Below are 26050 nucleotides of genomic sequence, written 5' to 3'. Positions count from 1 at the left end.
AGGACTCGATCTCGGGACTCCAGGATCGCCCCCTGGGCCAAAGGCAGGTGCTAAACCACTGAGCCACCCAGGGATCCCGTTTTATTTTTTAACATTTATTTTTTATTTACTTAAGAGAGTGAGAGAGTGCCTGAGCCCACTAGTGAGAATGCCTGTGGGAGGAGGGTCAGAGGGCGATAGATGGAATCCCAGCTGACTCCCTGATGAGTGTGGAGTCCTATCTCATGACCTAAAGATCACAACCTGAGCCTAAATCAGGATTCAGATGCTCAATCAGCTAAGCCTCCATTGCCCACCCCCACCCCTCCATTATAGGTGAGGTTTCCTTTTATTAATTCTCACAACATACATAGTATGGGAGTTGAGGAAGAGCTGAAGATAAAATTTGGAAGTTATCAGTGTCAGTACTGACTGAAACCAGAACCGCACAAAGTTCATGGGTAGTATGTGCATGGGGCTGAGGTGAATACCACCATTTAAGTGGTAAAGGACCCGAAGGGAGAGTGAGAGTATGAAGAGTGTTATGGAAGCCAAAGGAAGTTAGAATTTCAGACAGGGAAGCTGCCATAGGAATTAGAGATGAAAATTCAAGGAAGGTGAGGACTGAACATTGTTCTTTGCGTTTGGTAGTTCTTTTTGGAAGTTAAGAGGAATGTCTTAGGAGCTGCAGTTAGAAGGCAGGTAGTAGTTGGTGGTTCCAGTGAATCTCTGCCTTGGCTATGAGAGAAGAGGTTGATGACTTGAGGGGACACGGAGTCAAGGTAAGGGATTTTAGTTTGCTTTTGAGCATAATAGCATCTTTTTTTTTTAAGCATGTTCCATCTCTGTATACTGTACTGGGTGCTTTTATATACATTTTCTTGCTCTAAGTTGGGTGCTACATTTCCATTTTATGAGATTAACTTAGGCTTAATATTAGCAGTACAGCAAGATTTTATACTTAAGTCTTTCTAACTCCTATGTTCTTTTTGTACCTCACACTGGCTCAAAAGAGTTAAGAAACCTGAGCTACTAAAACACTAGAAGTACTGGGTTCACCTAGGAAGTTTGCTAGCATGCAGACTTCTAGCCCCTTCCCTATAGATTTGTGTTCTAAAGAGTCAAGAATCTGAATTTTTAGGAAGTATTCTAGGAGAGTCATGCATACTGTCCTTGATTGCATTTTGGAAAACAGTACGAAGGGACTGAGAATTTTTGTCCTAGAAAGCTTGTTCGATAAGCCAGCTCCTAAGCCCAAATCTTGCATTTTAGAGACTTATTGATGTTAGCACATGATTTTGATGACCCTCTGCAAAATTTTCCATTGTGAAAATATTTCTCTTTCATATAGTTTTGTTTCTGCAGTGATGAACTGAGGAGCTTTTGAAAGTACTTAACTCTTCTGATCTCAGTTACCTTATCTGTAAAATGGGCACAAAAATACCTAGTTCAGAGGGCTATTGTGATGATTTAGTGTAGTAACATAGGTTTAAATAGTGTAGTGCAGTGTCCTTAATACACATGTATTAAGTGCTGATGAAATGTTAATTGGTTTAAGTTTGGTCTTGCTAATTTTTATGCTGTGTTTTAGCTCTTTTTGAATTCTGATGCCTTGGTTTAAACTAATAAGCTGTATTTTCCTAGTTACTCTTATGGTACATGTTAAAGAGAAACATAACTTCATGTTTTTCTTAATGTCAGACACACCTTGAATTCCTAATAGTGCTCATCATTGCACTAGGTAGGCACTGTGCAAGATAAAGAACAATAGTCAGCATTTATAAAGTGCATCCTTGGTATCAGGAACTATGTTAGCATCTTTACATGTTATTATCTCATTTACGCTCACAATAACCCTATGAAATAGATACTATCCTATTTTATGGATGAGGAAATTGGGACTCAAGAACTTGTCCAAAGCCACTCAGCTAATGAAGTGACTGAGCTAGGACCTGACTACATGATATTTTAAAGGATTGTTCTTCAAACATGTTTGCCCAGTCTTAAAATGTTTAAAAAATTACTGCATTCTTTGTGTATTTTAAAATTAAAAATTTTTCGTAATGAAATTTTGTTAAAAAAGAAAATTCACCCAAGAGCATTTGAAAATCTAATTGGCTGAATTGGGTAGCGTCCACCTAGCAGGTAGAGGGGAGCTCCAAAGTTGTGCAAAAGGGAAGGTTTTTATTGGAAGGAGGGAGAGTAGGGCAAAAAGTTATTACTGAAAGAAAAGATTATTTCAGCCCTGGACTTCTTTCCTTAGGGGGAAGAACATGGAGTCATAGGTGGATTACCTCATCTTTTCTTTGGGGGAGAGACCCCAGGTTACCTTGTTGGTGCCAACCAGAAAATCCAGTTTGTTTGGCTTAAAATTTCACTCCTGGAGAGGTTGAGACTGCAATTAAATCTTGATTTGCTGTCCTGGGGGACAAGTGACTCTACCTTGGCCTTTAGTTTTCTTTTTAACAGTTTAAATAGTTGTAAAGAATAATTCTTATTGTGTTGTAAATATTGATATAAAAAATACATGCTTTCACCCAGTAGGATCTAAATACCCACTATTATAATTTAAAAATGCTTGAACAAGCTCTTCATCAGTAGTTGGAGACAACATTGTATCTTTTCGCGTTGAACTCCTATGTCCATCTTTCTTTGCAGAACTTTATCTTAATTTATATATTTTATGCTTAAGTCTTCTATTGATCATGCTATGATTTCTCTTCAATAAAAACATGTAACTAAGTTGAAATTGATCATATTTAAAAATTTACTGTTAGTGTGCAGCTTTATTTTGTATTTAAGTAAATATTTCCTTTTAATTCCCTTTTAAAATTTAATTCCTTTTAATTCTCATTTTAATTCCTTTAATGATTTCTTCACTTGATGTCTTTTAAGTTTTTTAAGTGATTTCCTTAATTCCTCTAAGGGCCTACCATATTGATCTTATCAGTGTTTCCTTCAGATAATCATTAGGCTTTAAGTGTTAACATTTTTTTTCTCTGGATTGTGTTGTAACAAGTGTGCCGTTGATCAAAACCATATAAATATATGTTTGAAAAATTGAACATAAAAACTTCTATTGGAAATACATTTTTTTTTAAATGATGTAGGTAGGTGGTTTCTGCCTTTTCTTGATTAGTTTGTGTGCCCATAAATGAATATACTTACTAGAGCTTACCATAAATTTCATTCTAAATTTTTTAAATAACTATAAGCTTGAGGCATAAATAAGTAGATGAGAATTGAAGGAATTTTGTAGTAGCAACTTCACTTAGTTCTTTGACTTGTAGTGTTCTGACCAAAATACATTCTAGCAAACGTATTGCTTGTGCTGCCTGGAGATTTTCATACCTAGGCAGTGCACAAAGGAGGATTCGGGAAGGGAAATGATAGGTCTTGTTGGATAAGTAGAAGATGGGAAATTGTACAAGGGAATATGGGAATGGAGATCCAACATAGTGCCATTGTTAAATACTCTTCTCAGGAAGGTCAGTTGTAGAACAGAATATATTTTTGGATTGAGGATCTGGATGTGTTTACCTTAAAACCACCCATGCCCGTGTGCTTTGCAGAAAGTGTAGGATTACACAAACACCAGCATGAAGAGAGCATTTTAAAGTAGTAACTTCCGGTGATAAAATGTGAGTTGGTTTAATGTCAACATTCAACATTAAGTTGTAGGCCAAGAATTATGACACTGCTATTCATCATAGTATGCAGGAGGTACCTTACATATAAACTGTCATTTAATAAACATTTGTTATTTAATTTTAAAAAGTACCTTGTCTGGGACACCTGGGTGGCTCGGCGGTTGAGCGTCTGCCTTTGGCTCAGGGTGTGATCCTGGAGTCTCGGGATTAAGTCCCACATCGGGCTCCTTGCATGGAGCCTGCATCTCCTCCCTCTGCCTGTGTCTCTGCCTCTTTTTCCGTGTCTCATGAATAAATAAAATCTTAAAAAAAATACATTGTCAAGAAATATATTTATTCTATTAACTATATTTACATCCATTCTGTCTTCTGCTGTAGTCTGGTTTGCCTTACCACGCCATGGAAACTGCTCTCAGTGGGATCACCCATACCCTAAATATCACAAAATCCAGTGGACATTTAGAAATCTTTGGCCTCTTGTTACCTTTTATTGCACTGGACCGCTCTTTTTATAATTGTCTTTCCATGATTTTCTGGGATGTAAGACTTTCTTGATTTTCCTTCTTGCTCTCCATTTGCTTTTTTCTAGTTTATTTCGCAGGTTCCCCAAGCAGGCTCTACCCCCAACCTGATCATGACCTGAGTTGAAATAGAGAGTCAGATGACCAACCGACTCTTAATTCTAAAAACGTTGTCTCTCCTCATCCTAGGGCTTCATTGACCCCCTGGATTCATAATGCCCTTCCATATCATCAACCCAGATGACTCTCCTGACATCTAGATCAGAATATCTGGCTGCCTTATGGACATCTCCGCCCAAATGTCTCCTCACATGTACTCTTTGGAACTGAGCTCTTGAGCTTCCCCTAACCTGCTTCTCCAGGTTTTTTCCCCAGTAAATGGCACTACTAGCTAATAACCTGTTGTCTAAGCCTCCAACCCAGAAGTCGTTCTTCATTCCTCCTTTATTTCTCATGACGCCAATTAATTCTACTTCCTAATATTCTACAAAAATCTGTGCACTTCTGACTATCCTCAGTGTCACTGTCCTCACCCAACCAATTTTCCTGGCTTCCCTGGCTCAGAACGGTTTTGTGCCTGAGTTTTACTTTATTCCCATGCATGCAACTCAGTGTGTTTGCAGAAGTGGTTCACCAAAAGTTCTAATCTCATCATGGTGCCCTTGCTTAAAATCTTTCAGTGGCTTCACTTTGCTCTTGAGGTAAATGACAGACTTCTTAACATAAATTATAAGGCCATTTGGATTTCATTGTCCCTTATCTATGTAGTCTTATCTCTGGCTCATCACCGTAACACTAACACTAGCACACTGCGCCAGAGCCTAATTTCCCTCTCAAAAAGTTTTGTGTTTCAAATATGTGGGCTTGCACTCTCTGACCTCTGCTTTCTTTGAATCCTCCACATGTTATTATCTCTGCGTGGACTCCTTTGCTTGGTTAACTCCTCAGCCTTCTCTGGTCTCACCTTTAAATAGCACTTCCTCAATGTGGCCTATCTTGGATCTCTAGATTAGGTTCTTTTACATGCTCAAATAGTACTGTATTTCCTTTTTCATGTAGCTTCATCACACCTTGATGCATGTGTCTGTCACAGTAAAGCTATTTTGTAAACTTCATAAGGATGGGGAGTCTTTACTATGGACTCTGCTTTCCTTATCCCTAGTGTCTGACTTACATATGAGCATATTCAGCATCTTTGAATAAGTTAACAATTTTGAGTTCTTGTTTCTGTGATTTCAAAATGCATTTGGTTTTTCTCTTTAGTGTCTCAATGAGATCCTGGAGTCGGCAGATGCACCTTTAGAAGTCACTGAAGGATTCATACAGTCAATTTCTCTGTCAGTTCCATGGGGCTCCTTGCTGCAGGATAATTGTGCACTGGAAGTGAAAGGGCTAGAAATGGTCTTCCGGCCTAGACCCCGCCTAGGTAGGTGTGTTATGTGTTTCTGTTTCTATTTGTATTCTTCACAGATTGGGAAAGTAACCTACTTGCATTAAACCCGGTATTACTTAACATTATATTTGTGAGATTTTCAGCAGATAAAATATTAGGACTTGGGGGTGTGTGATTTTATATTTAGAGTTACTTGCCTTACTTACCCATGGTAACTTTAGTATACTGATGATTTGGTTTAATTATTTGTTACCGATCATATAAAGTGACTGTTCTAAAATTTCAAAGTATTATGCCAGAAACAAGGGAAATGCTTAAAGATTAATGGAGAAATGTTAAAAGGACTGAGGATTGGGCTTATAGATGCTCTTGTTGGCCAAATCTGGAATGACAATAAGTGGATTATAAATTAAAAAACAGGGATCCCTGGGTGGCGCAGTGGTTCGGTGCTTGCCTTTGGCCCAGGGCGCGATCCTGGAGACCCAGGATCGAATCCCACATCAGGCTCCCGGTGCATGGAGCCTGCTTCTCCCTCTGCCTATGTCTCTGCCTCTCTCTCTCTCTGTGACTATCATAAATAAATTAAAAAATAAATAAATAAATAAAAAAAAAATAAAAAAACAACTCTAAGTCCATATTGTTACAAATAAGTAATCTGTATGTAAGGGAGGCAGGAAGAAGGGAAAGCTCTGTATGCAGTAGAATATCTACTTATTAGAGTAGAAAAATTGATAGATCATCACCATGTTTTGGCCACCATGGTAAAAAAAAAAAAAAATTGGTACAGGTGGTAATCATCAATGAATGCTAATCTCATTTGGTGAAAAGTTGTTGAGGAACTTGATATTGAGATATATCAACATACTTCATTGATTACGTGTTATTTACAGAGAGAAAAATGTTTCTTTGACGGTGGAGGAAATTGATAGTCCCCACAACAACCTAGTGATCAAACTTAATCTCATCAATAGTGGGCCAAACTGCCATGAAGTATGTCCTGATGTGATGGCTGAAAAGGACACATCATATTATATACTGTTCTTGCTAAAAGTGCTTAATCTGAATCAAATCATAAGACTTCAAGCAAATCCAAAATAAGGGAAATTCTCTAGATTAACTGGGTGATACTCTTTAGAAGTTTCAGTTCATGAAAGACAAGAAAATAGAGTAATTGTGCCAGATTAAAGAAGAGTAAGACATGAGAAACTGCAGTAGATAATCCTGTGTTTTTGTTATGAAGGATGTTATTGGGGCAGCTGGGAAATTTGGATGTGGAATGTATAGCAAATAGTATTTTGTCAGTGCTAGGTTTGTTGGGTGTGTTCATGTTATTGAGCATTTGCAGGGGAATGTTCATATTCCTAGGAGTTAGCTGCTGAAGTATTTAGGAGTGAGTGAGTGGGTGTTAGGATGCCTGCAGTTTGCCTTCAGATAGTTCAGCAAAAGAATGAGAATGGATGTGTATTTGTGAGTGTGTGTATAGTTTTGACGAATCTAAGTGAAAGCTATGCAGGTGTTCATTGTACGGTTTTTTCACCTCTTCCTTAGGATTGAAAACATTTAGAAGGACAGTTTAGGAGGGAAAAGCTTTAAAGTAGTAGCAAGTCATTATTTATAGGTATATCCATGTGGTAGCTTTACTCACATATATGCTGTTTTCTGACTTACCAAACACATATACAGTGCTTCTTGCATGCCAGATGCTGTTGTGAATGCTTTGCCAATATTATTTTACCGTAGCTCTTTGAAATAGATACTATTCTCTCCATTTTATGGAGCCAGACATTGAAGCACGGGTAGATTCAGTAACTTGTCCACAGTCATTGCTCATTAAGTGGAAATTTGGGATCTTAACCCAGGCAGTCTAGTTCTGGAGTCCCTTCTTAACCACTGTGCCCTGTTGTAGTTCAGATTTTCTACATTGGAGTGAGTGAGTGAGTGTGTATGTGTGTTTTATAAGCCAGTAAGAGTCATGATGTAAATCATCTTCTGAATTTAAATTCTTTGAGTGGCAAGTGAAATTGGTCAAGACATACTTGAGGTATTATAATCCTAAGTGTTGTCTGAAACACCAGAGTTTAAATTATGCTTACTCGAATTAATAGCCCCTGTACTTTGAAAATTGGTAGTCTGTGTGTGGAAATCCTCCTTGATAATGCATTTAATTAACAAGAATATTTTATTATTTTTAACCATGATGAGTAGAAAGAATAATACTTTCTTATGGAAAATCAAATATTCTCCCTTACTTGAAAAATACTCTGTGAAAAGGAAGGGGTTTTAAATTCCATTTTGGAAGACAGTAATTCTAACAATCTCAGTTTGTCTTGAATAATGTAAGGAAGTAAGTTCAATTCTCTGATGAGGGAATATCTGGAAAGGATTTTTCCCAGTTCATGTATCCCTCCCAGGATGTTCTTCTGTTTTATCTACATTTATACTGACCTTCTACAGCCTAGGTCAGATGCCACCTTAACCAGATTTCCTGTTAACTTCAGTTTGTGGGAAGAATTAACCTCCTAATTTAGCTGCCAGTATTTTCTGTTGACATTGCATAGTTGTTTACCAATCCTTCTTAAACATCTCCTTTCTTTCACTATATTGTAGGCTCTCAGAGGGCAGAATTAATGATTTTTCTGTCCCTACAGCAGGGTCAGCTAACAATGGCCTGCAGGCCAACTTTGATCTGACATTTTTTGTAAATAAATTTGTATTGGAACACTACCGTACTCATTCATTTCCTTGTTCTCTCTGCCTGCTTTTGCACTAGAGTGAGAGAGTAGTCAGAGTAGACTGTAGGAACCACGGGGTCTAAACTGTTGACCATCTGATGCTCGCCAAAAAATCTGTTGACCCCATTCTATAGTATTTTGAATAGTACCATGCATGCATTAAATACTTCTTGAATGAATTCATGAGTTAATATTAGACATACATATCATTTAATGAGAGCACATGTCTCTGTACTTATTCCTGTGATTTTTTCGTTGTTTCTTCTCAGTTATTATAAGGTGATATTTAAATCTCAAGAGTAATTTTTAGAGTATCGTATGCCTAGGTAATACTGTGATGTTAAATGTCTCTTGGAGGGTTAAGAGTTTTATTTCAAATGTGGCATTTTAAGAAATAACTTTGTTGTAACTATGAGAAGTTATCTAGGATTAATCTATATTTTCTGCAGCAACTGGTTCTGAGCCTATGTATTGGTCAAGTTTCATGACCAGCAGTATGCAATTGGCAAAAGAATGTCTTAGCCAGAAATTAACAGATGAACAAGGAGAAGGATCTCAGCCTTTTGAAGGACTTGAAAAGTTTGCTGAAACCATTGAAACAGGTTTGGCATTATTGAGTATTTTCAAAAATTTTAGGGCGTGTGTGTGTGTGTGTGTGTAGGTGTGTGCGCGCGCGTGTGTGAATTAGTACTGTTATTTAATAAGCCTTGTATAAGGAAAATCCATTGGAGTGACTTTTTTTTTTTTTTAAAGAAGTTACTGTTCTCCAGAACTTTGAGATTGAGGTTATTTTAAATATATCCAATTTAATTTCATGTTCTTTTGTTCCTTAGTTTCTACTGTTTATTTTACTTGTGTAATGAAGGGTTTAGATTTCAGCAGTGTTAGGCCTTGCCAAGGTGTCTGTTGAGGTGTGTTGGCGTGGGTGCTCAGTAAGACACAATGTTTTTTTACCAAACTTAAGATTTTGGAATTTTGAAGGAAAAAAATACAACTTTTGTATTTTCTAAGTTCTGTGTAAGGTAGCATTTATTCCTTTCATTAGAAGTTTTTATTGAGTATATGTGCGGTATCATGTTGACAGTTACCTGTTTGTTCTAGTACTAAGAAGAGTAACAGTCACTTTTATAGACACAGTCTTAAGAATTGAGCACGTGCCAGACAATTCCAAAACTGGAACTGCACTTGAGATTCGAATAGAAAGGTAAGATTTCTTATATCTGAGAATAAGTGGCCCTATTTCCTTTTATAAATAGTAAGATCTGACTTTCATCAGATGCTTTTAGAGATTAGAAATGATGCTATTCAGTTACCATGTTGTGTGGTTTCTGGGTAAAGCGCGGCTTTCCAAGATACATTTTAATCCTATAATTGAAAACTTAAGGTACCATTCGGGGTAGAAGTATATAATACTGTGTGGAATTCAGAGCATATGATTTTTCTTTTAGTAATATCAAGTAAAAATCATGAATATATGAGTACTGCTAAATTTAAAGCACTTCTGTTGGAGTTTTTTTCATATGAGTGACACCCTGTTTCGGCATGTCTCATTAACTCGAAGGGCTTCTTTGCTTTCCTGTGCTTGATTTAAGTGCTGCTTACATGAGAAAGGCTGACTGGTTTTCTTTGAGAGGATTCTATGAGAGTATCTTAAGGTCAATATGTATGATAGTGATTTACTTAAAAAGAAACCAGCACTTAGTTTTTTGTGTATGCTCACTTGGAACCCTATGTTATCTCCAAAACAGAGATTGATTGACATACATGCTCCTGAGTGTCAATCTGAGGTAGTCACTGTTTTTTTGTTTTCATTTTTGGTGGGCCCAAAGTTTATTTAGAGTACGGTAACATACGGATAGTACTAAGCACGCAGAGTGGGAGGGGACCCAAGAGGGTTGCCCTTGAGGCAGTCACTGTTCATCTGTGTCTTAATGTGATATGAATGCCAACAGAAATGCATGGAATGAAGTGTGTGTACTGAGCACTAACGACACTCTGTATAGGGATCTGTTGGGGGCTTTTACCAAATTTTAAACAGATATGCTATGGTTTCCGTCTTTCTATCATCATAAAATTACCTATTAGTGAAATGGTTATTGTTAACAGATTTTTAAAATTAGGTTGCATTCCCTGAAATGGTATATTAAAAAGTATATAAAATTTCTTGTAGAACTACATTCTGTTTTTTGTTGAAACTGAAGTGTAGTCATAAAAACTCAGAGTGGCCATAAGAATTCAAGAAATGTCATTCATGTCAGACTTAATGACTTAGAGCCAAATGCTGTCTCACTTTACCAGGAGATATTCGTAAGGGAGCACAGGAATTGTTTTCCTTGAGGCTAACTTTAGGAAGTTATTAATTTTTTTCCCCCAATAGGAGCCCCATAAAATTATCTTTCTTGAGGGTGAGGTCTCTTGGTCAAAACATTTCCTGTAGTAAAGCACAGTGATGCTGACCACATTCTAGACATTTCTAAGGAGTGCCAACGCTTGAAAAAACTTTTACTTTAAAAGTTACGTGTTTCTTTATATTTGCAAGTAGATTTTCTTAGGAGTTTATGGGATGCCTGGATGGCTCAGCGAGCTCTGCTTTCGGCTCAGGATGTGATCTTGGAGTTCAGGGATCGAGTCCCACATCAGGTCCCTGAGGGGAGCCTGCTTCTCCTTCTCCCTCTCCCTCTCCCTCTCCCTCTCCCTCTCCCTCTGCCTATGTCTCTGCCCAACCCCCCATCATGAATAAATAAATACAATCTTAAAAAAAAAGTTTTATGCCAGTGCTTTTTTGTCTTGAACTTTTAGAACTGTCTACTGTGATGAAGCTGCTGACGAGTCCTCAGGAATTAATGTGCATCAGCCCACAGCCTTTGCTCACAAGTTACTTCAGCTCTCCGGAGTATCTCTCTTCTGGGAGGAGTTTTCTGCGTCAGCAAAATCTTCCCCAGTGTGTTCAACTGCACCAGTGGTGAGAAAAACAAAAACACCAAACACTAAATGATAAATCTTTAAAATTAGGGGTATTTGGGTGGCTCAGTCAGTTGAGCATCTGACTTGATTTTGGCTTAGGTCGTGATCTCAGGGTTGTGAGATCAAGCCCGTTATCAGGCTCTGCACTGGGAATGGAGCCTGCTTAAGAGTCTATTTTTCCCTCTTCAAAAAACAAAGAAAACAAAGTAAATAAATAAATGTTTAAAGGAGGACTATTAAATTGTGTTAGGATATAAAATATGTGTTAGTGAGTTTCCGGCTGATCTGAAGTTAACTAAAATATTCAGTAGTGGAGACCCACATTTCAGAGTTTTTAAAATACTCATATTTATGATCAGTGCCTTTCCTACCAGTGCTGGGTATAACATTGGGTACTGTGTCTTGAGGGGAAATGGTATATTAACAACTAATACTCTTTTATTATAAAAACGAAAGCAATGTTCATATTTACCTTACAGAATGAATGTATTATTGAAAACTTATAAATCCTATCTTAAAATTTTGTAATTAAGGAACTTTTTATTAATCCTTTCTAAGAGTAGAGAGTCCTTTTATAAATCAGTCCTTCTGTAATTTATCTTTTAAATTATTTCGGATTTTCATTATTATAGAATGTTGTTTTCTTATTGTTGTAATTTGAATAGATATTGTGCTTTTTTTCATAAAATCCTTTTCCGTGATTTTCCTTTATTACTACTATGTTCCATGCTAGCTATAAGACACTGGTTTATTCATTGTCACATAACATTTTTCATGTCCTGTATTTTACTCTTCTTGACATTTGTATTTTGCATTTCAGGATATTTAAACTAAGGTGTTTTAAAGAATTGCTTTATTCTTACTGCCTCATTGTAGGAAACTGAGCCAAAGCTGTCACCTAGCTGGAATCCCAAAATTGTTTATGAGCCACACCCACAACTAACTAGAAATTTACCAGAGGTAGCACCCTCTGACCCAGTGCAGATTGGAGGGCTAATTGGTAGGCTGGAGTTGAGTCTCACATTGAAACAGAATGAAGTACTTCCTGGAGCTAAGGTCAGTATTTGTTTTATTTTCTATAGTTAAAAACAAAAGTATAAGTATTCTGTAATGTGTGCAGTGACCCGCGGATTGACTACTGTGTGTTGTCCTGTAACTATGGCACCCTCTGTCCTGGAGTCTGTGTTCTTACTCTCTGCTGTCTCTGACCTTAGGTCTTAGGACCTCATGTGAGGACTATCTCTCACACTTCTGCTTAGGCTCAGGTGTTATTAGCACTGTGTCCTGCACTCACTTTCCCCCATTCTAGCAGTTCAGAAACATTTGTGAGTTAATAAGGAATTTATTAAAGACTCTTTCATAACATTCAGTTTAAAGGAGAAGAGATTTGGAAAGTAAGAAGTTGACCATAGAAGGTGTTTAATTTGTATGCATGTAAAAATGCCCACTCACCTAGATGGGTTTTGAGCAGAATGGCCGTTTTTATAGTTGTATAATATTTATGAAAAGAGATGTATTATTTTTTCATGTTTCATGGCTTTTTGAAGACACTGTAAAGACAACTGCACTTATTTCTCACAGAAAAGTATTGAATAATCTGCTGGAGAATCAGGAAGCCTATATTTAGTCTGTTAAAACTGTGTGAAGTGTTATTTTCACACTTTGAAAACTAATTTTTTATATAATCTCTGTAAAATGTAGTTTAAATTAAGAAAATATCAGGATTTCATTTGTTTACCTACTGGGCTAACTAGCTGTAGGTGTTTGAGGGACTACTGTATACCAGGCTCTGATATAGAGAAGAGTGGAATACTATCTTTGCCTTAACACAATGTATAGTAAGGGGTATAGAAATTGCTGTGGGGACCTGGAAGAGGGAGCAGCTGAGTACAGAGGATTGAGGATCTCCAGCAATCCATCCTTGGATTGGCATGCCTGGCTATAGTTGAAGTCAGAGGATGGTGGTGATCAGAATGCCAACCTTCCTCTTGCTGAGGACTCCCTCTCCTTTGTTTACTGCTGTCTCCTACCTCAGGCAGTATGAAATCTTTTCACCAGGTCTTAAGCCTGTTCATAGAATAACATGAAAGCCATATAAGTATGTTTAAACACTACAGGGAATCCCGTGATGGGCTAATAACATCCTTCGGAACCTAACCACACCCATGTCTCTGGGGAATGCATTAGCTATTTCTCTAAGAAGGAAGAACCACAGCAGTCACTTTTATAGTTCTGTTTTAAATTTTGTATGTTTAATCTTTGTACAAACCTGAACTTTTGCACATTATATGTTGATTTGTGTAAGTACCTTTTAGATGTTACTTTTGGACATATGTGTATTAGGTGACAAATGAACATCTGGAATTCTAGCATGGCATTTTTTGCCTACATGGTAACATTTGTATAGTAACTTGAGTTTGAGTACCTTTTGTTCTTATTTAAGGAAAATGAAGGCTAAATAGAAAAATAAAAGTTCTAGATACTAACTTTGAGAAACGTAAATCACATAAATACTGTGTAGTTAAAGGTGGCATTGGTTAGGGATGCTCAGGTGTTAGATCTTTAGTCTCTCTGGGGTTCATTAGATCCACAAATCTTAACTGTGGGATCAAAATGTTATGAAAGATTTGGGGAGTGGCTCCTGGGTGACTGAGTCAGTTAAGCGTTGGACTCTTGATCTCGGCCCAGGTCATGATCTCAGAGTCATGAGATCCAGCCCCGGGTCAGGCTCTACACTTGGCATGGAGCCTGCTTGAGATTCTCTCCCTCTCCCTCCCCACCCCTTGCATGTGTGTGCACATGTACTCTTTCCCTCTTCAATAAATCAATCTTTAAAAAAAATTTTTTTTTTTTTTTTAGTTCTCTGAGATGGTACCTATCCCAAATGATGTGTCAGCCTGATGGTTCACATGTTCAGTTTTAGCATATACATATACAGGAATGCATCATGTAAGAAAATAGAGGAACTGTATGGACTGAATTTATAGACCTCTTGTTTAGTTACTGTGTCATATTGAATTTGAAATTCATTTTTTTAGTTATGTCCTATCTTTTCTATTTCCAGAGGAAAGTAATAGGTACTTTGTTCTTTGTATGCCAAACTTAGAATGTGCAAATAATATTCATGAACATTAGAAGTGAAACTCTTGATCATTCATCCTAATAAAGGTCAGAGATTATGTTTTCAATACTAAGAAATTAAAAATCAGATTTTAAATTTGGCATTTAAGGGATGCCTGGGTGGCTCAGTGGTTGAGCATAATAGGGCTCAGGTCATAATTCCGGGCTCCTGGGTTCGAGTCCCACATCATGCTCCCTGTGGGGAGCCTGCTTCTCCCTCTGCCTGTGTCTCTGCCTCTCTGTCTTTCATGAATAGATAAATAAAATCTTTAAAAAAAAAATTTGGTGTGTTAATCAGAAAGAGATTTTCCCACTGTCCTCAGACTAAACTCTTTGCTAATTCATGGTCTGGGATGGCAGCCGTCAGTAAGGGGCCCCATAAAAGAAATCTTCCATGGGCAGCTAGATAGCCATACCCTGAGAGGATGAGGACTTCCCATCTGGGTCAGCCGAGGTTAAAATCCTGGCTCTGGGTCTGTAGATGGCCTTGTGTTGTAAATCTTTGTGAGCCTGTGTCCTTGTCTATAGAACAGGAACTTTATTAGAACAAATGGAAATGTAATAAAAACATAGTGCCCCAACACTCAGAAAAAGGTGATAGTGATGATTATTACTGGAAAATGTATTATATTCTCAGGTCAAGGAAGCTTCTTGGCATTATCATGTAATATTTTGTTTTTACAATCAGAAGAAATCCCTCTCCCCCCACCAGGAAGACACCATTTTCCAAATATAAATGTATTAATTCTTTCTAAATTGCAAAATAGCATAAGGATAATAGGAGTGTTAGCATTAGAACTAAGAGGAGGAGAGTGAAAAGTAAGGTAGGCATACTCAACTTGTTAGAATGTGATGTAGAAAATAGAGTAATTGTTCTGTCAGAATATATACTCCATAGGAATAGATATGAGACTTGCTGGAGCTTTTATTTCTAGGAGGATAAGTGGACAACGATTTGGAAATGAGCAAGGAAGTCCACATGGCGCTCATTTCGTGGGCATTTCTGCTGTGGCCTGCACTGTCCTGCCCAGCAGAGAGTAGGCTTTGTGGGACACTGGGCATGTGCAATGGCACACTGTTGGTAGGGGAGGGCCTCACATGTTCTGCTAGGGAGTTTTATCCATGGGCAGACTTGGGAAAGCCAACTTTATTTGCTCTGGTTTGAATCCCACTTTGAGGATTATGAGTTGAGTCTTGAGATCCTGATGGGAATGTATTCTGTGCTACTATCTTTAGTGTCTTCCACTGACTGACACAGGGCCTCCTCAAATACCTGAAATACTCAGAAAACTCAGACAAAAAGTAAGACGTTGGACTTGCCAACGTGAAATTTCTCAGGAGGATTTTCCCTCTTAGAATAACAGTTTGGTAACCTTCAAGTCTTTTCATTTAGATTGAATTAATGGAGGGAATCTTAGGTGAAGGAATCCGAGACTAATCAGTATTCATCTCAGTACATTAAAGTATACTGGGATTTGTGGTGATGAGGTTTTAAAGAGTGTTTATCCTGAATGGCTTTTTTTTTTTTTTTTTTTGAAGTTGGATATTGATGGACAGATAGACTCTATTCATCTATTCCTGTCACCAAGGCAGGTGCACTTGCTTTTGGATATGTTAGCAGCTATTGCTGGACCAGGCAAGTATGGCAATAGGCAACTCTATTGTTATTGTTTTTAATTATTTAAAACTTTTTAGATTCTGTGATTCCTAGCTAGCTGCTTAAAGCTACTGCATAGCCCTTATTAATATTAAATAGTGGTAGTTCTGCGTTAACTGTGGCACGAAGTTGCTGTTGGTATTGGACAAGTGGGTTTTGGGAGAGAGATGATTAAGTAACTCCAAATTTAATTACTGTTTTGCTTTCCTTTCTATACTTGTAGAAAATTCTAGCAAAATAGGGTTAGCTAATAAAGATAGAAAAAACCGACCCATGCAGCAGGAAGACGAATATCGAATTCAGATGGAATTAAACCGGTATTATTTGAGAAAAGATTCCCTTTCGGTGGGTGTGTCTTCAGAGCAAAGTTTTTATGAGACAGAATCTGCTCGTACACCTTCTAGCCGTGGTAAGCAACTAAAACAATTGACACTAGATTTCTACAGTGTCATCCTAGAGCAAAGTAAACTTAATTTGGCTGTTGCGAAATGGAGTTTAGTAATGAAAGAACAAGTTCCATGCTCTAAGAAGAACATTTCTAAGTTGATGTAACCACAGCATTACAGGGAGGCACTGGCACAAATATCTTTCTGATTATGTATCTCATGTTTTGTAAATCAGGATTTTTAAAAAAATTTTTATTCTAAGGACAATTTACAAAAATGCAGATTTACACAAAAGATAAATAGGGATAATTAATTCATTTTTGTCAAATTCTTACATGCTTGTATAATATATGGTTAGATGCCATTAAATATAAATCTTTTCTTCTGTCAATTGTATACAGTCTTTACCCAGTTTACTTTGCATTTATAGGTGTCTAAAACTCTTTAAGCACTAATACCTTAAATAATAATGAAGTATAGAATGTTGAACTCAATAAATTAAGAACTAAAAAATTAAAGTCTATAAGAAATTTTGGCCATAATAAACCTCATTTGCTTGAGGGTAAAACAACCTCCAGAAAGAAGTGAAATGTAAATAGAATTCGAAATAATATATTCAGGTTTTTTTTTTTTTTTTTAAAGAAAGAGTTGTATCCATATGAAACCAGAGATTACAAGATCTTTATACTATTTTAAAATTGGATTTTAACTTCTAAATTGTCATATGACACTTAAAAATACACCATGTAGTCCTGCAGATCCTATATTTAAGGGAAAAAAACAAGTTCACCAATAGGATAGCATAACCTTTTTTGTTAACTTGTATTTGGTTGAGTTTTTACTATACCTTTTATATCTTGGATCCTCACAGATTACCCCTTCAGAAGTAATGTAAAATTTAGGGCATCACTCTACTTCAGATAATTTGAAGGAAGTATATTAATGTATGTTAACTTACTTTAAAGATGTGCAAAAAAAAAAAAAAGATGTGAATTATACAATTGACAAGGTTAATTCTCTCTAGAAGAAGAAGTTTTCTTCTCCATGGCTGATATGGACATGTCTCATAGTCTCTCTTCTCTTCCACCTCTGGGAGACCCTCCAAATATGGACCTTGAGTTATCATTAACTAGTACATACACAAATACTCCAGCAGGATCTCCATTAAGTGCTACTGTGGTAAAGTATTATTTAAGTTTTGTTTGATTCTTTAAAGTGGCTTCTGAAATTCTACAGTTTATTCATGTGATTTAAAAAAATTGTTTACAGCTTCAGCCAACGTGGGGAGATTTCCTTGATCATCATAAAGAACAACCAGTAAGAGGGTCCACCTTGCCATCCAACCTAGTTCACCCACCAAATTTACAGAAGACTTGTAAGTAGTGTAAGACGTTTTTTGATAGTTTCCCATTGGAATTTTAAGAAAATAAAAAATTAAAACAAATGGTTTCTAGAAAATGCCATTGTACTGCTGCTTTTCTCTCCATATTTTTTTTGATCTGGGCCATTTAACAAAAGTTTAGGAAGAAAATGTGAAGCAAGGTTTAATAGCTCACTGAAGTAATTTAAAATAGTTGCCGATTTGTTGTAATCTTTACATATTTAAATAATTTTAGTAAAAAGTACACTGTAAGTTTCATATTATTGCAGTTTGTCCCATTGTTTACACTTTACTTGAAAGAGAACCTCCAGTCTCTTCTCTGCAAAATTTAATTGAAATAGACGCAAGGCTTAGAGGAAAATGTGGTGAGCAGCTTTTGGTTAATCTGCTACTTTTCCAATATAGTTTCATTAATGCAAAACTTTTGTTCATATGTTTCTTTTTGATGCTTCAAGTATCAAGGATCCTGGATGTCAGATGTAGAAAGATAACAGTTTATCTTACTTGTCTAATATCAAATATCCTTCAAATTGTTGTGTGATTGATCACCTGCTTTTTAAAACTAATGTACGAGTAAATGTCTTATAATTTTGATATAATGGATTGTTTTTAAATATCAAATTATATGCATAATTTTAACCCATGTGTTTCAGCTCTCCCATCTAGATCTGTTTCAGTGGATGAATCCAGGCCTGAACTTATTTTTAGACTAGCTGTGGGAACCTTGTCCATCTCTGTGCTTCACATCGATCCTTTATCACCACCTGAAACATCACTCAACCTCAATCCATTGACACCTTTGGCGATAGCTTTCTTTACCTGCATAGAAAATATTGACCCAGCAAGATTTTCAGCAGATGATTTTAAGTCTCTCCGAGCAGTATTTGCGGAAGCTTGCAAACACGATCACCTTCGGTAAATTCTCTCATGTTTATTAATGATGCTTGAAAAAGAATCAGATGTGGACTTTTGTATCTACCTATCTCTGGTTTTCTGATTCACATTTTATTTGTAAATGAGGAAATGAACAAGGTTTTCTTGCAATGCTACAGAAATGCTTACCATTTCGAATTTAGGTTAGTTGGCACGTGAAACTAGGACACTGAGATAATCAGGAGTTTTCTCTGCTCATGACCAGTGTTTTTGACCACATCTTGCCGTTTAAAATATTGACACCGTTACAATCATAAAAATAGTTCTTACTATCTAAAAATAGTTCTTACTATCACTACTTGCTCAGCAGAGATGACAGTGGTGCGGGGAGAGTGGAGTGAGCTAATGAGAGGGGCCGTGGACACAACATGAACCCTGTGACATGGTCTTTGAGGTGGGGAATGGCACCAAGGCTGATCCTAAGCACGGATGCTGTACTTTCAACTTCTGCTTTAAAAAAGTAAAGCTGTCCGGGGGCACCTGGGTGGCTAGTCCATTAAATGTCCAACCCTTGATCTCAGTTCAGGTCTTGCTCTCACTGTTGTGAGTGAATTAACAACAACAACAAAACTTTATTAAAAAAGTTAAGTCGTCCAAATAGCCAAAGACTTTTTCATGAGTTGAGTCCTGGTAGGTGAGGAGATAATTAAATTTGAAGATATAATATTGTTAATAAGTAGGGACGCTTGGGTGGCTCGGTGGTTGAGCATCTGCCTTTAGCTCAGGGCATGATCCTGGAATTCTGGGGTCAGGTCCCACATCAGGCTCCCTGCAGGGAGCCTGCTTCTCCTCTGCCTATGTGTCTGCCTTCTCTGTGTGTCTCTCATGAATTAACAATATTTTTTAAAGTTTTTTTTTTTTAATAAACATTGCTAATTTTAACATGAAAGTGATTGATCATATTTTATACAGTGGTTTAGGCATATATAAAAAATATAAAAAATAAATTAATATTTTGATAAAGCAGTTTTGGCCTTTTATTGTTTTTTGAAGTATTAAAATTAGTATACAGGGTAGTTTTTATATGTAGCTAAAGAAACTGTACAGGTTAGGATCATAGTATTTACCTTATTAAAAATTTTTTTCTTTTAAAGATTTTATTTATTTGACCTAGAGAGAGAGAACACAAGCAGGGGGAGTGGTAGGCAGAAGTAGAGGGAGGAGAGGGAATCTGCTGAGCAAACAGCCTAATGTGGTTGGTGCTCAATCCCAGGACCCTGGGATCATGACCTGAACCAAAGGCAGATGCTTAACGGACTGAGCCACCTAGGCGTCCTGTGGACTGTAGTATTTATAATTAAAATGTAAAAACATTTTTGACAAGGTTTCAAATGTCTGCTAGTAGAAAATATAACAAAAACAGCAAAAACAGGACAACTTCACTTGGGATCCAATGATTGAAGGTTTTAAAATGTTAAGAATCTATTACATATATTTTACAGATTTGAAAGATTTTTGTCCACTGCAGTGTAAATTTTAAAATGTCAAGGGAGGGATCCCTGGGTGGCGCAGTGGTTTGGCGCTTGCCTTTGGCCCAGGGCGCGATCCTGGAGACCCGGGATCGAATCCCACATCAGGCTCCCGGTGCATGGAACCTGTTTCTCCCTCTGCCTATGTCTCTGCCTCTCTCTGTGTCTCTCTGTGACTATCATAAATAAATAAAAATTAAAAAATAAATAAATAAAATGTCAAGGGAGGGCAGTATTGGGAAATACATATATCCTGGATAATTTCTTATCAACAGAGCTGCTGTCTTATGTCAGGGAGTGGGAAATTTGAAGCGGTCTTTCTGGTTAATACTCTTTGGAATATTAGTTATTACTAACAACTTGAACTTGTCAGAATAGGTGGACAATTGTGCTATTAACACTTGTGTACTATTCTTTGACATTGGTTAACCTAGAAAAAATGAGTTCTCTTAAATGCTTCATTTTTTTGTAATAGATTTATAGGTACTGGCATCAAAGTGTCCTATGAACAAAGACAAAGATCAGCTTCCCGATATTTTAGTACTGACATGTCCATCGGGCAAATGGAACTTTTGGAGTGCCTATTTCCCACGGATTTTCATTCTGTTCCTCCTCACTACACAGAGGTAAATTATACTAGATATTTTTCCTTTAGGATTTTTCTTTAAATCGGCTTTGCTTTTTTTTATTTTTTTATATTTTATTTATTTATTTTTTTTCGGCTTTGCTTTTAAAGAGTTGTATTAACAGCAGTGATTTTTCTTAAAAAAAAAAAAAAAGAGGAAGTCATAGGAAGTGTGTGTGCGTGCACGCTCACATGCGTGCACACACATTTGTATTTTGTTGAAACATTTTAAAGTGGCATTCAAGGTCATTCTAAGAGTCTGGTAGAATTTTTAGAGTTGACTTGTTTTAGAGTGGCAGACAGGTTATGGAATAGATGACTTCATTTCACTGATTTTCCAAGCACTATTAATTTTAGAAGAAGTCTGTTAAATACTGCACTGTTTAAGACAAGCAAAATGTCTTTTGTTCATTTATTAGTCTAATTTTTTTTTCCCAATTCTAAAAGTGTGTGCTAGAGAAACTTTCCAAAGTTATCAAGATAACCTATATTGCTGTTACTTTGCCCTTGTTCATTATTTTATTTTCAAAGTACTTTCTTGGGCATTAATTTACTTGAATTCTCATGTACATTCTGCAGTTGAGATACTAAGAATCACAGAAATTAACTTAAGATTGACATGGTTTATAAGTGACCAAAATGAAATGTAAAATCAGCTTTCCTGGCTTTGAAAAGGTCTTTCGACTATTAGCCCCTCTATTAATTCATGTGATGAGTTATAGTTTAAAATCTTACATTTAATTTATTTTTGTCTTTGTAAGCTTTTAATGTTCCATTCCAAGGAACGAACTGATTCCCATCCACCTGTGTGTCTTCAGCTTCATTATAAGCATTCTGAGAATAAAGGACCCCAGGTAAGAAGCCATATTGTGTGATTACCACCTGTAAATTTTCATTTGATACGTATTTTGTCATAGTTATACAGTTTTTATTTAGTCATATTCCTAGTTTTCACTTAATTTTGTAGTACTCTTAGTGATCATGTTAATGTTTTCCTTTTTTTTTTTTTGCTTTTAAAGGGCAATCAAGCAAGACTTAGTTCTGTTCCTCAGAAGGCAGAATTACAAATTAAGTTGAATCCTGTGTTTTGTGAGCTGGATATCAGTATTGTGGACAGGTTAAATTCCTTGCTCCAACCACAAAAGCTTACCACAGTAGAGATGATGGCATCTCACATGTATACTTCATACAATAAACATATTAGTCTGGTAAGTATTCAGAATGTTACAAATACTAATCCTAATTATAGCTAACTAATGGGCTTATTGGAATCATTTCTGAGCTTAAGTGTTCTTAATAGGTTATGGAGAAACTTATGTCTAGATCATAGACTAGCTGAGTAAGTTTTGCTAATATATCAAGTGAAATTTTATGTGGCCATTTTAAATGATAGTTATAAAAATGGTGAAGCAACATGAAGGAAGCTCATGAAGGAGTATTAAGAGAAAAAGTGAAACGTACTACTCTAAATTTTTATCACAGCTGTGTAAATAAAATTGAGGTATAGGGGCACCTGGCTGGTTCAGTTGGTTAAGTGCATACCTTTGGCTCAGGTCATGATCCCAGGGTCCTGGGTTGGAGCTTCACATTGGGTTCCCTGCTTAGTAGGAAGTCTGCCTTTCCCTCTCCATCTGCTTCTCCCCCCCTCCACCCCCATGCTCGCTCTGTCTTTCTCTCTCTCTCTCCCTCCCTTCCTCTCTCTCCCTCTCTTAAACAATAAAATCTTAAAAAGAAATTGAAGTATTGAAAAAGAATGGGTAGAAATACACCAGTTGGTAGCTTTGATTATGTTAAAGTGTAGAATGAGATTTCCTTTCCCTCTCTGTGTTTTCTGAATTTTATAAACTGCAATTGTAATATCTGCCCAAAATTTATTCACACATTGAGTAAACAACCTGATCTGCCTATAAAATGTAGTCCAGATAATGTAAAGTACACTTTTGAAAGTGGGAACATAATTTATGGCATTGTTACCAAGCATCACATTAGGTAACTTATACTTAGTTCTGTCTGGTGCATGGTGTTTTTTTTTTTTTTTTTTTCTAAGCATTTCAAATAAGTCAGATTTGCAAGAAATCTGTTAGAAATTCTGGGCTGGAATTTGGGGGCTCTTTGACCCCTTCGGTTAAAAAGAAAAGGGAGATTCACTGTTTTTCTACTTACTTGTTTGTTCCTTAATTAGTGGTGGATATTTACATTAAATCAGCATTCTTTATTTTTTGTTGCCACCAATTACTAGTTATTTCAAGTTCTCTGGGACTAGTATGCATATTTGCTATTAGCCATTGATGTACTGGGATGATGGTTTAATTTCTTCGATTATTTTTGCTGAGGTAGGGGTTAGTATTACAGAGTCCAATAGGGGAGAAAAAGAATAGTGCTAAAAATCCCAGTCTAGGGGAAGAAGGGAACTCCTAAATCCAGGAGGTTAGACGCCGATTCATAGAGTGGAGGAGTGTTAATACCTGCAGTGTTCTCTGGGCTAAAGCCTTATAAGCTTCAGCACATTTTAGGGAAAAACAAAACATAAATGACTTTTATCTGAAGGGCATGTTATTTTGAGCAGAGGGTGCATATGTGTCTTGGTTTTTAAGAGCCATTTGATGGACTCATAGCCTTTGGGAGCTCAGAGTGAGTCATTTGGTGAATATTTAGAACTTATGCTGTGCCAGGCTCTAGGCTTAGTCCTGGAAATACAAAGTTAAGTCAGAGATGGACCTTGCATTTGGCATAATCTTATTTCACACCAAGTCTTTAAAGTAGCATATTGGTAGATAAATCCTTCAAATTGAATGCTGAATTGATTTTTAACTCTATTGGATTTACTGATAACCTAATGTACATGCTATTGTCTTTTAGTCTATAGTAATATGTTTATACATCTCTAGCACCTGTGTCTTCATTTTAGTTCAGTGTTTGTTTTGATTGATTTTGATTTATTTGGTTTAACTTTTGCCGGTTATTTGAAGTTTTGTCAGTAGCTGCTACTGCATTATAAAATTTCATTACACTAAATTAATATGGTAGTAGGTAATTTGAATTGTATTTTAGTACATTATACTGAATGAGGAAGTAGTGATTATATATATTGTAATGTTCAATACTAATATCATTTATGTTTCTTTACTTTGATATTCTGGCATATTTTTGATTTGTGTTTTAGCACAAGGCTTTCACTGAAGTATTTCTGGATGATTCACATAATCCTGCAAATTGTCGGATATCCGTACAAGTTGCCACACCAGCTTTAAACCTTTCTATTCGCTTCCCAATACCTGATCTTCGGTCAGATCAAGAAAGAGGACCATGGTTTAAGAAGTCACTTCAGAAGGAGATGCTTCATTTAGCATTCACAGACCTAGAATTTAAGACTGAATTTATAGGAGGATCAACCCCAGAGCAAATTAAATTGGAACTTACCTTTAGAGAACTAGTTGGTAAGATTGAATATGCCTATAAGAGCTAGACCAGAAACCACCAACTACTACTCAAGCAAACATCATGAAAAAGCATACGGCAATCCCCAATATAGTAACATTAGACACTGTTAGAAAACAAGAGTAATGGCCTTTTTCCAGTATTGTATAGGAATATGTGATTATAATTAACTTTTAAAAAATTACTAAGCATGATTATTCACTTTATTAAAATACTTCTTTTCTACGGGGTACTATAGTACTCTAGCTTACGTTTTTAATGCCACATGACTGACTTGTATAGCTAAAAGTAACTGGAATTTTTTGAGTGCCAATCTGTTAGGTACTGTGCTGAGCACTTCTCCTATGTTCTCCTGGTTTCCTTTCGTCATCATGGTTATAGTAGGCTTATTATTTCCAATTCTTTGTATCATTTATAATTTATAAGTGAGGAATCCACAGACTTAAGAAGAGGTACCTTCTAAGACCATGTAAATGACAGAATCAGATTCAAACCTAAGTCTCCCACTTGAACTGTCACTTATCAGACTAATCTCTGGCGACTTTTCTTTGTAAAACCTGTTTAACAGTTTTTCTGTATTTGCTTTTGTCATCTAACAGAATATAAATGTAGGGTGAACCAAGTCTATGAGGAACTCTAGAAGATTCTGATGCTTTATTCTGTGGTTCCTAAACGATATAACCTCTGCCACCACACCTCATCTAACCACACCTCCCCCTGTCACCATATCCTGCTCCTCCATCTCAGGAAATAGGCTGCACATTTTTTTTTCCTTTGTTCTGAGTTTTACACATCTTCAGAGATATTTACAATGGACTTGCTGATTAGGACTTCATGAAAGAGCCTTTAGGGGTTCTGATCTTATCTATAGTGGGGAAAAAACTATTATTCTGGAGGAAAGTCATTCTTTGTAAAATGGACTGAAAAACCATGCATTCAATTTTTGTGAATGGAAGTAATTTTTACAGTGCTTGGTACAAAACATTTAAGAAATAGAGTTATTATCTGTGTGTTCCTAGATTAACTGCATAAACTTCTATGTAGAATAACTATTCAGTGGCAGCAAGTGACAGCTGCTCTATTTATGTTATGATGATGTACCTTATAGATTAAACTTGGTAACTAAGAATTTGAGTTTGAACAGAAAACATCATCTTTATATGCTATCTCCCCATATGTACCCAAGAAATAGGAACAAAGGAATAAGTGCTATACAACTTAGTATTATTACACTGTGTCCCAGATGTAGAAGATCTTTGCTTATTATGTAAGGAGGAAACTATCTTTTCTTTCAGCACTTGAGAAGAAATGTAGTTTAGTTAACCAGTCTTGTTTTATTAGGATCATTCCAGGAAGATAGAGGAGAACCATCTATTAAGTTTTTCCATGTGTCTAGTGGAGTAGATGGAGATACAGCATCATCCGATGACTTTGACTGGCCACGGTGAGTAAGTAGGTATACATGATAGATTTTAATGAGATTATCCTTGCAAAAATAAATTGGTGTGGTACTTTATTATTTTTTTATTAATTTTGAGAGAGAACGTGTGGGTGGGAGGAGGTGCAGAAGGAGATGGGGAGAGCGAATCATAAGCAGACTCTGAGCTGAGTGTGGAGCCCCACACGGGGCTCCATCTCAGGACCCTGAGGTCATGACCTGAGCCTAAACCAAGAGTAGCATGCTTAACTGATTGTACCACCCAAGTGCCCCTGCTGTAGTACTTTTGACATTTTGGCTATTAATTTAAACTAAAAATATTCAGCCCTGATGAGAGAAGGCAGAGAAAGATGGACAAATTAAA

The 26050-nt window shown here is 36.6% G+C and overlaps 1 protein-coding gene across 2 annotated transcripts in view; it reads left to right on the top strand.

The window, feature by feature from the left end:
• ATG2B (autophagy related 2B) overlaps positions 1 to 26050 on the top strand; it is a 71808-nt gene that overhangs the window by 6609 nt on the left and 39149 nt on the right. Inside the window, exons 2-16 of one of the 2 annotated variants that reach the window (XM_072762247.1) lie at positions 5414 to 5576; positions 8725 to 8877; positions 9377 to 9479; positions 11075 to 11237; positions 12116 to 12295; positions 15899 to 15995; positions 16240 to 16425; positions 17430 to 17581; positions 17672 to 17777; positions 18437 to 18698; positions 20661 to 20811; positions 21572 to 21664; positions 21830 to 22018; positions 23974 to 24247; positions 25590 to 25692. In XM_072762247.1, the coding sequence (XP_072618348.1) occupies positions 5414 to 5576; positions 8725 to 8877; positions 9377 to 9479; positions 11075 to 11237; positions 12116 to 12295; positions 15899 to 15995; positions 16240 to 16425; positions 17430 to 17581; positions 17672 to 17777; positions 18437 to 18698; positions 20661 to 20811; positions 21572 to 21664; positions 21830 to 22018; positions 23974 to 24247; positions 25590 to 25692 (2375 nt within the window). Of the gene's footprint in view, positions 1 to 5413; positions 5577 to 8724; positions 8878 to 9376; positions 9480 to 11074; positions 11238 to 12115; positions 12296 to 15898; positions 15996 to 16239; positions 16426 to 17426; positions 17582 to 17671; positions 17778 to 18436; positions 18699 to 20660; positions 20812 to 21571; positions 21665 to 21829; positions 22019 to 23973; positions 24248 to 25589; positions 25693 to 26050 lie in introns of both variants that reach the window. The other variant, XM_072762246.1, reaches the window with a different exon arrangement.

The sequence above is a fragment of the Vulpes vulpes genome, chromosome 6 (assembly GCF_048418805.1).
Source record: "Vulpes vulpes isolate BD-2025 chromosome 6, VulVul3, whole genome shotgun sequence".
NCBI lineage: Eukaryota > Metazoa > Chordata > Mammalia > Carnivora > Canidae > Vulpes > Vulpes vulpes.
This window is presented reverse-complemented; position numbering and strand designations above follow the sequence as displayed.